The following is a 10,603-nucleotide window of genomic DNA, read 5'->3' as shown; positions in this document are numbered from 1 at the left end:
ATAGTAGATTGTGATTAATTATTATAATTTAAAAAAATTTATACTCATTGTGACAATTTTTTTAACAAATTCGTAAATTAAATTGAGTATAAAAGAAAAAAGAATACTAGTTTTATAAACCCGTAAATAAATTTTTTATACTCCTATGCTTGATGAAAAGTTTAAGTAAAAAAAAATACTTATTGTAAAACATTATAGTTAAATTAAATCCATGAATAATTATTAAGAAAAACTGTAATTGCAATGACACTTTTAATTTGTAAAAAGCACTCACCTCCTTGGAATGATTTTTTTAAGGTTATGATTTTTTAATGACCAGTGAATAAAAAATAATTGTGTATGATATAAAAAAATTAACTTAAAAATCAATAAACTTTTATTATGATTTGTAATTTGATATCATTGCATACACTAATAGACATTCATATTTTATTATGAAAAACTTATGAAAAATAATTAAATAAATAATGTTTGATTAAACGGAAACAATGATTTTCTTATTATTTTATTGTAATTTTTTTTCTGTGTTGATAACATTTATTCAAAAGTTAATAACAAAAAGATTGATTTTTTGTTGTAGTTGAAGAAAATTAAGAAGAATTTGTCAAAATAATAAAAATTCACTTCCATTGATAATATTTTATCGCAATCATTATAAATTTTTCAAAATTATAATAATTAGTCACAATTTACTATTAACATTCGAATATATTTGTAGCATTTTTTACACTTTCAAAAATTGAATTTTATATTTTCATTCTTCAGAAACACATTTATTAATAAAGTGGAATACGAAAAGTCAAGAAATATTATACGTTAAATATGCTCCTATACTGAAAATTAGATATAATCACGTTCATAATCATTTTAATAATAAATTTATCTCTCTGTTTGACCTAAAATATTTATTATCAAGAAAAGTTAGCCACACTATCTCACTCTTTGAGATTTAATTATATATTTTTATTTTTTAAAAATACATCTATAAATAAATTATATATTTAAGAACAAAACTGGTTATTTATCTATTTTAAATTTTAGAAGGCAAAATATGATAAATTCGGTAGTCCGGTTCCAAATTACTTAAAAACTTAAAACCCTAAATTCTTTGCCTCCGCCTCACAAACAACCATCAGCAACACTCTTCTCTTCACCGTCTCTCCATCCTCTATCCTTCACGCCTTTGTAACACGAAGAAAAGCACAGTAACTGAGAGGACACGATGGTGAAGAAGAGCAAGAGTAAGAAAACCCGTTTCCCTCTTTTTCGATTCCATCATCATTGAACCCTTCATCACCATCGTTGTATAATAATGTTTGTTTTTTGTTTCGAAATTGTTTTTCAGAGAGTAAGAGCAAGAGGGTTTCGTTGAAGAAGAAGTACAAGGTCATAAGGAAGGTGAGGGAGCACAACAGGAAGAAAACGAAGGAGGCGAAGAAGCTTCGCTTGAGTGGGAAGAAGAAGGTTGAGAAGGACCCTGGTATTCCCAACGATTGGCCCTTCAAGGAGCAGGAACTCAAAGCGCTTGAAGCTCGAAGGGCGAAGGCTATTGAGGAATTGGAGCAAAAGAAAGCGGAACGCAAGGAGAGGGTAATTGTTGTTCATTCCTTTTGTTATACTCATCATTCCATGCTTTTTTAATCCCCTCACATAATATATTTTAGTTTTTGATCTTTCATGATAAGATAAACAGCAAGATTTTAAATATCAGTTGATGAAACTCTTTGCGGTTGTTGATGTCACGGACAAATGCGGCTGATGTGGTCCCAATTGCGGTCGCGGACAGTTAAAAAACCTTGATGTTGTGACCCAAAGCAGGGGTCATAGGTCAATTTTTAAAATCTTGATAAACAGAGAAGTTAATGAAAAATAATAGTGAAAAATTGAGAGTGATGGACCTTGTTCTCATATGATGGGAAGAGTGAGATAGAGATTAATGATAGATGTTAATGGGGCGTTCGGTTATCGTATATAAACGTGTCTGTATGTCCACTTCAAAATGGGGTGGAAAGATAAGAGAGTTAGGAGGAAAAGAGAGAAGGTAGAGGGAGAGTGATATATGTGGTAATTAATGTGATGGAAAAAGAAGAGAGTTAGAGAGTAAATGAGGTGGAAGGGAAAGTGTGTGGATGTTTGGTATATTTTTTCTTATATTATATGAACTGTTTGTGTTTTCTCATAAGTCAAGACTTGTCAGTTGTATTGTTGGTGCAGACGTATTTTTATTAATTTTCTAGAAATATGAGATTTAAGTCTGTAGGCAAATTGATGGGGTGGATATGTGTACAAAAAGGCTGACATGAACTCAACAATGCTTCTGTGTTATGCTTCAGTTATGATTTCTGTTTGTCTTGTAGTTAGAAACTTCACTATGTTCAATGCTTGTTTCAGGCTCGGAAAAGGAAATTGGGCTTGCTAGAGGATGAAGATAACTCCAAATTGAGTGACATGGATATTTTAAAAGAGAGTAATGATTTTGCTACTGTTGGGAAGACTAGAGGTGTGTATTTATTTGTAATTGGCCGACAATTTGGCTAATGTTAAGTGCTTATTTGCCTCTGTCCTTATATTTGTTAATTTTTTGGTCTTCTTATTCCATAGATAGCTCAGATAGGGCCTTTTACAAAGATTTGGTTAAGGTCATTGAAGCCTCTGATGTCTTACTGGAGGTGCTTGATGCCCGGGATCCCTTGGGTACTCGTTGTGTTGATATAGAAAAGATGGTGATGAAATCGGGACCTGATAAACGTCTCGTCTTGCTTTTAAATAAAATTGGTAGCTTGCTGATCACATTCATTTTGTTTCCTTTCTACTGTTTGGAATATTTATTTTTCCACTGGCTAATCATTTGGCTCTTAAAATAGATCTTGTTCCTAAAGAAGCTTTAGAGAAGTGGCTCAAGTACCTTAGAGAAGAATTACCTACTGTGGCCTTCAAGTGCAGCACACAACAACAAAGATCAAACTTAAGTGATTGTCTTGGTGCTGATACTCTCCTCAAATTGTTGAAGAATTACTCAAGAAGTCATGAGGTAACAGAATTGTTTAACACAGCCCCCCTCCCCCTCCCCCCCCACCCCCCCCCCCCCCCCCCCCGATTCTGTGCCTGTGTTAAGTCTTCAATTGAAGATCATAGGATTGCTCTTCTTGGCCTTTCCTTCTATTTTCTTTATTCATGTTTATATTTTCTTCACTTTGTTGATATTGATATATTATTTAAACTAAATTTGTATTTTGCTTGTGAGATTTTGTGATTGGTTTCTGGAACACTGCCTTTTGTGGTTCAATGGTGACATCTTTTTGTAAAAATTACAATGTCATAATGTAAGTTTTGTGCTGAATTTAAGTGTCTGAAGTAGAGAGTTGTCACTTAATGTTGGATAGAGTTACAATTTTGGTTCTCTTAGTTGAAAATGATATCATTCTGGTCCAATGTTGGTGCCATTTAATCTGTTGAAAATGACTTCTGTTATCCAATAAATACCTTCATTTGTTTGTTTCTTCATGAATGTGCATGACACACTTTTCAAGTTCTGGTATACTGGAAGAGTATGGTATAGTGTGCCTTGTCATGGGTTATCATTGCTATCTGTTGGGATTTTACTTTGACTGATTATTTTCTCCTCTCTAATTCATGTAGTATTTCTTCTAGTCTTGTGTGATGTTTGTTGCTTATCCATTAATTGTTTTGTTATTTCTGTAATTGTCTGTTTGATTTTAGATCATTGAGTCTTCATTTATTCTGCTTCCTTGTATTGACAGATCAAGAAGTCGATCACTGTGGGTTTGATTGGCTTGCCCAATGTTGGTAAGAGCAGTCTTATTAATAGCTTAAAGAGGTCCCATGTTGTCAATGTTGGTTCTACTCCTGGGTTAACAAGATCAATGCAAGAGGTTCAGTTGGACAAAAATGTTAAGTTGCTGGATTGCCCTGGTGTTGTTATGCTGAAGTCTCAAGAATATGATGCTTCCGTGGCTTTAAAAAATTGCAAGAGAATTGAGAAGTTAGACGATCCAATTAGCCCAGGTACATGAAGGCATTTCTTCCCCTTATTATCTGGTTATTTAGGTCTTTCTTTGTATTGTAGACTTGTAATGCAATTCAAAATGGATGGTAGAAGCTTTCTAAGAGTATAATGAAGAAAAAAATAGTAAAGAAAATGACCTTGTGACATTGAAGAAATACATTACAGTAGTATGCATTTTTTGCTATTCTTTGTTGCATTTTGTTTGGACCAGAATGGCTGCATTTCTAAGGGTGTCACCTTGTCCTTAAACTTGAATTTTCTAAGGCTTTATTTCCTGCAATTATACTTGAATTTTTCTGCACAAGATACCTATACCATTTCTTTTGCTTATGACCATTTTCTAGAGCAGAAGATGCTTCTTCTTGGAGGGAAAATAAACATGTGCAAAAATGTTATTTTTCTCATCCGCCTTGTTTATGTCTCATTTCTTCTACCTTTTCATCATTTTTTGTTATTTCATTGTTAGGTTAGCAGTATTTTCAAAGTTGCTCCATCTTTCCAACTTCATTTATTTTGTGTTAACAAATGATGGTGCAGGTGAGGTTAAGTCCACGCCACAGTTACAAGACTACAAAATATTGAGTTCTGTTAGGTTTTAAAAATGCAACTGATTGGTGAATGGTAATGTAGTATAGTAGTACATTGAATTTTTTTCTGCCTGTGCTGTTGTATTATGTTTTTCTGTTATCTTGTTTTAAAATGAAACTTCTTTGATTGTGTTTTACTTTTTCTAGATATAATTTAAAGTTTGTTTTATCGAAAGAAAATTTTAAAATATTTTTGAGTTTGCACCAAACAGTTATTGTATTAATGGAAAATCTTTATGTTGAATCCTGATTTTCTGGCTATTGACTCTTGTTTCCCTGGTTACATCGAAAATCTTATTTATTTTCTTTTAACTTGGACATTGCAGTGAAAGAAATTTTCAAGCTCTGCCCTCCCGAGCAGCTGGTAACTCATTACAAGATTGGAACCTTCAAATTTGGTGATGTTGATGACTTTCTACTGAAGATAGCTACAGTTAGGGGCAAGCTCAAGAAGGGTGGAATAGTTGACATTAATGCTGCTGCAAGAATCGTTCTTCATGATTGGAATGAAGGTAGTTTGCTAAATCATATAAAGAGAAACTGAAACTTGTTTCTTTGAAGTTAAAACGAGTAAGTACTCGATGCTTTACCCAATTAAGAGAAATTTCCACTTGTATGTTTCAGGTAAAATTATATATTATACCATTCCCCCAAATAGGGATCAAGGGGAACCTGCAGAGGTTAAGATAGTTTCTGAGTTTTCAAAGGAGTTTAACATTGATGAAGTCTACAAGAGTGAATCTTCATATATTGGGAGCCTTAAATCTGTTGATGACTTAAATGCTGTTGAAGTTCCTTCAAGTCGCCCTCTCAATCTTGATGAGACAATGTTAGAGGTCTGTTTCTTGAAGACGTTTAAACTTTAGGAGAAAATGCCTAGGGAATTTACTATTGTTGATATCAATCATATTCCCGTATTTTTAGTCCTTTCCAATTTACTAATTAAACCATCCTCTTACAAACTATGATATTATAGGATGAGACACAAATCAAACCAGCTGAACAAGGTGAAGGTCCTGGAAACCTGGCTGTGGTGGATGAATCAATGGAAGATGATGCTGGCAAGAACAAGGGGAACAGTGAAGCTGGCAGGCAAAATGAAAAATTATATGCCACAGATGGTATGCTTAATACAAAAATGAGGCGCGCTGAGAAGAAGAAAAGGAAAAAGGCCAAGAAAGCTGTAGCCTCATCGGATCCCATGGATGGTGATTATGACTTCAAAGTTGATTACTTCCAAAAGGGAGCGACAATGGATGCTGAAGAGAGCAAGAGTGAGGATGACGATGAACAAGTCAGCTCTGAGGTGCCTATGAATGAGTGATGGGGTAAATGGACTTGCCATAGTTTATGGGGGAAATGAATGAACAAGCCAACACAGCCATTATTTAAACATGATATAAGGGTTCCTCTTAACTTCAATTTTTGTTTCGAAGATTTTAAATTGCTGCTGTTGATCCATTATGTATATATTATTTTGGGATGTCACGAACAAAATTTTGGATAGGTCATTTGTGTCCAATTGAGGCATATGATTATGCAATTTTGTTTCCGGATTTTTACCCCGCTCCGGTGTCTTTAATCATTTGCATAACTTACTGCAATGCCCTCTTTTATTTATTTATTTAATTTTTTCTGGAAATTTGATTAACTAAATGAGTTTAAGAGTGATGTAGTGACTATTTTAAATTATCATTCAATCATAAATTATAAATTTTGGTTCATATTATTTTTTAAATAATTTTATAAATTTATCATAAATGATAATTTATGATTAGACTGTAAAATAGGATGGAGTTTTTTTTCCTCTAATTAAATTATGTTTGTTGATTAAGGAAAAGTTAAATAAAATAACCTACGTACCTACTACCTCTTCAAACATTCTGAATCGATGGGATGAGCTTAGTCAAAGGAAATTTGGAATAACATGGAGTTTTTAATGAAGATTGATTTCTGAGTAGCTTCTTGCCTACGTGCTTGATTATGGTTGACTGAGGTATGCGGAATTACTTAGATGCTTAGGCCTGAACTGAGTTTAGGTAATAACAACTCTTAATAATCTACTCATTACTTTTAGTAGTTTGTTTTTCGAGTTCTATTTTGGACGGTTTTAAATTTGACTATCATTTAACTTCGATCTTTTAATAGAAAAATTTAAAACAGGAAATTCCTTCTTGGTGGTTTTTTATTGGTTTGATGTCATTTTTTGTCAATTAAATTTTACTTTAGTTTTGTTTTATGACATTAAATATAAAAAAATTCATTTTATTTTTTTTATGTTTTTTAAGTATATTATTTTGATATTTTTCTATTAAAATGTTTAATTCTATTAATATTTTAAATTTTAAAATAATTAATTTAACATGACTAAAAATCATCACCATCTTTATTTGATTTTAGAAATCACAAAACAAAATAATTCCTAAACTTTCTCCTTTCCCAAACACTAACAGCCACCTTCACCTCTCTCCCCACTGTCATTCCCACCCCCCACGCCCACCTCCCTCCCCCACGTTCCTCCTCCTGCATGTCTCCCCCGCCTCCTCCCTTCACGAATGTCTTGGTCTTCTACAACAATGGCTCTCCCTCCTTGACCCCCCCTCGATTTGAGCTTCATTTAAGGTGGTGAGATCTCTCGACAGTGGTTCTACACCCGCATAAATCCTAGATGGCGTAGTCGGAGGTGAGTGCATTCCCCATTTGTGAGAACCATACTTGTGCAACAATTTTTAGATTTGAAAATTTTGTTTCATCAAATGGGTTGTGTTTGGCTACGTGCAACCACACTCGTTTCCCGTTCTATTTCCCATTGGGTTTTTATATTTTTGAACATGGTTTTATGTTTGCACGGATTTGGTGGTATTTGGCTACGATGGTTGAGGTTGAAGATGAGTGAATGTGGTTGGAAGGAGAAGACGATTTGGACCAAAATAAAGATAGCACGATTTTTAACTCTCTTTAATTTAAAATACTATCAAAACGGAAAAAAATAAAATTTAATGGACCAATAATGACATTAAGCATTTCCTATTCCAATGCAAGTTTCATAACTTGTAAATTAAATATTGTTGACTTATTCACCCATTTAGGAAAAGCCAATTTTCTTCCAGTAATTTTCTTATTTTATAAAATGAGCTTGTAATCTTATCATATTATATAAAATTTGAGAATGAATATTTTTATGAGAAAAAAAGAGTTATACACTATCAGTTTAAAAAGTTTTACATTATCATCCAATCACAATTCATCATTTATGATAAGTTTATTGATTTTTATGATAATTATTTTAAGTCATATTAATGATGAATTGTGATTGAATGACAGTGTCAAAAAAGTATTTTACATTATCACTGGATGACCATTAAACTTTACTTTTATTTGAACACTTCTAAAACAAACTTAAATTTAAAGAAATTTATATAAACGTAGCAAATAAACAAACTTTATCTTCCCAACAAGTGTCACACATTGGCCATTAAAACCACACACAAATTGCAAAGCAAAATGTAATTTATATCAACCCTTCCACGGTGAAAATTGCCACTGTTCGAATCCGGCAAGTGCATCGGATCGCGTAAGTAGTATAAAACGGTAAGAATCGAGTATCGAACTCTCGGGGAACTTATGTTACTTGGTAAAGCTACTTCAATGAATAGGTGTTTGGTATGAAAAGAAATGTGTTGACTATGAACATGTATGTAAACTAACTATCAAAAGGAAAATCAACCAGTAATGATGCGTAAAGACAAGTGGACAACACGTTGGTCTTCCTAATAGGTGCCTGATGTTAAAAGGATATTCTCTACTTAATAATGCTCATGTGTTCTATGGTGTCTCTTGAAATGCTAAACTCCGATTCCTCATGATAGTCTAGCCTAATCCTGATCAAGCATCGTCTTCAGATTCCTCTTGTTGGACTAAACTCAACCAGAACCACATTAAGACAACTAGGTTATCGTACCTCGATCCCTCATGAAAATATGATAAACTAGCCTTGCCCTATCAAGTTCTAAGAATCAGACCAGTTTCCACTATTGAATGATCCTAATGACACATACATCTACATGATCAAGGCAAATGCATGGTAGCATGAAGTTATGATAACACAGTGAACACACAAAACATCATTAAATAGATATACAAGTATTTACATCAAGTACCAACAAGGAAGAACCAACAAAGGATTTAGCTCTCCATAACTGGGAAGCTCCCTTTACATCAAAGAGAAGAGAAAAATGAAGGATTGAAGAAATACAAGCGGTGAGGATGTCTCCTCCACCTCTAGGACCTCACAATCACTCACAAACTCATCTCAAGCTCTTAGGACGGCTTCCTCTTCAAGCTCGGTTCTCTGCAGGTCTTCACACAACAAAATCTCTCAAACTCTCTGGAACTTGGACCTTTCTCTCTCTAGAACTATCTAGACATGCAAAAGCTTCAAGAAAAGGCCAAAACTCCTTTCCAAAATCCGATTTTAGGCTTGAATAGGTGGCTTTGTTCGTGCTTGCACGCTAAGCACAACTCTGAACCGCTTAGCGCGCATTAGTGAATTTTGACTTAGCGCTTGCTTTTCTTGCTCAGCGGATGGACTGAAGTGGTGCGCTTAGCGGGATGACCCTTTGCTCAGCGAACATGCACAACTCATCCTTCTTCCAGATTCTTCTTCACGCTTAGCCGAGGAGTGTTGTGCTCAACGGATGGCTTGCTAAGCCAGCAGATTGGCTTAGCGAGAGGGTAAAAATCAGCATTTCACAAACTTGCCTAATTAACCTGAAATTGAGAGAAAATGATTATTAAACGCACAAAATGGAAGTACTACGTATTTATTACCTATCTTTAACAAAAAGTAATTACAACACTACAAAATAACCATAAATTGGAGGAGTTTGATACAATTTACACAAGTTTTATACACAAAAGTTAGTCGTATTCATCGACTAACAACTCCCCCAAATTTACAATTTTGCTTGTTCTCAAGCAAATAAAGAACAGCTCACTAGTCCCCTAGTGAAAATAACCCGCAGTGACTATGTACAAAGGTGTATGCTACAAAAGTTACTGATTGCATGATAAGAGAATGAAGCAAAATGCCCTCATCACTTGTCTTTCACAAAGCATGCAGTTATTCAAAGAGAAGAATAAAATGTAAGCTGTACAATTAGATGACGTTAGGCATGAGACAAATATCAAGGAGAGTAGCTTAAACCAGAGAGTCTCACGACTACTGTTTCACTCAAGCACAAGTGTTTAAGCTATTCATTAATAACAACTAGCAAGAGGTCCAATCTTTGAACTTTATCTCAAGCCATAAAGTCAGAAATGTATGAACAGAATCAGAAGGACTTTCCCAGGCTTGTAGTGAGGTTTGGCTACAAAAATCATTGGTTTTTCTAGGATTCAAAGGCTTAGATTCTAAGAGAGCACAAATCCTAGACTTATCCAAGTAATCTTTTCATAAAATTAGCTTACTCAATAACCTTTTACTTTAATTTGCATTTAACCTTATTACACCAGCACAAATAATTGGTTTTTTTTAAACATACAACTTATTTGTTGTGTGTGCTGATGCTTTACCTTTTTCTTTGCATCCTAGTCAACTCCACTCCCCCAAATTTGGGGTAAATTTGCCTTGAACCATATGCTCTCCTAGAATCTAAGCAAGGTGTCTGGAGACAATCATTTAAGTTTAGGGGTTCAATTATCGACATTACCATTCGGCTCACAAAGGGCGAAAAGGATACAATTATAATTCAAGGTAAGCTTTTTAGTCAAATGGCTTGTATATACACAATCATGGCCTTCATCATGTCCTCATTTATATATTTAATTCTAAAATCCAGAGATTGATGCAAAGACTATAACTCAAAGCTAGTCGTTCACTCACAGTTTAAGATCACACTCTCACCGGTTTTGGTTCAAGCTTTTCTTTCTCAATCAACCTGTCTATTAACTAACATTTCTAATTGCAAGTTCAAATTCTTGTTCTTTC

At 34.0% G+C, this 10,603-nt stretch overlaps 1 protein-coding gene across 1 annotated transcript; it reads left to right on the top strand.

The window, feature by feature from the left end:
• The first annotated feature begins 1,056 nt into the window (after nucleotides 1-1,056).
• Nucleotides 1,057-6,176, top strand: LOC100799557 (guanine nucleotide-binding protein-like NSN1). Its single transcript, XM_041013642.1, has 9 exons — nucleotides 1,057-1,241; nucleotides 1,346-1,590; nucleotides 2,392-2,500; nucleotides 2,602-2,775; nucleotides 2,865-3,031; nucleotides 3,762-4,026; nucleotides 4,941-5,126; nucleotides 5,239-5,450; nucleotides 5,591-6,176. Exons 1-9 carry the CDS (start codon nucleotides 1,223-1,225, stop codon nucleotides 5,936-5,938), a joined length of 1,725 nt encoding a protein of 574 aa, XP_040869576.1. The 5' UTR covers nucleotides 1,057-1,222; the 3' UTR covers nucleotides 5,939-6,176.
• Nucleotides 6,177-10,603: the final 4,427 nt, after the last annotated feature.

This window comes from Glycine max, chromosome 20 (genome assembly GCF_000004515.6).
Source record: "Glycine max cultivar Williams 82 chromosome 20, Glycine_max_v4.0, whole genome shotgun sequence".
Lineage (NCBI taxonomy): Eukaryota > Viridiplantae > Streptophyta > Magnoliopsida > Fabales > Fabaceae > Glycine > Glycine max.
This window is presented reverse-complemented; position numbering and strand designations above follow the sequence as displayed.

Excerpts from the sequence above, each read along its gene's own strand:
- LOC100799557 (XM_041013642.1), top strand. Across the intron at positions 3,032-3,761 it reads ATTACTCAAGAAGTCATGAG|ATCAAGAAGTCGATCACTGT; the intron begins GTAACAGAATTG and ends TTGTATTGACAG. Across the intron at positions 5,451-5,590 it reads TTGATGAGACAATGTTAGAG|GATGAGACACAAATCAAACC; the intron begins GTCTGTTTCTTG and ends ATGATATTATAG.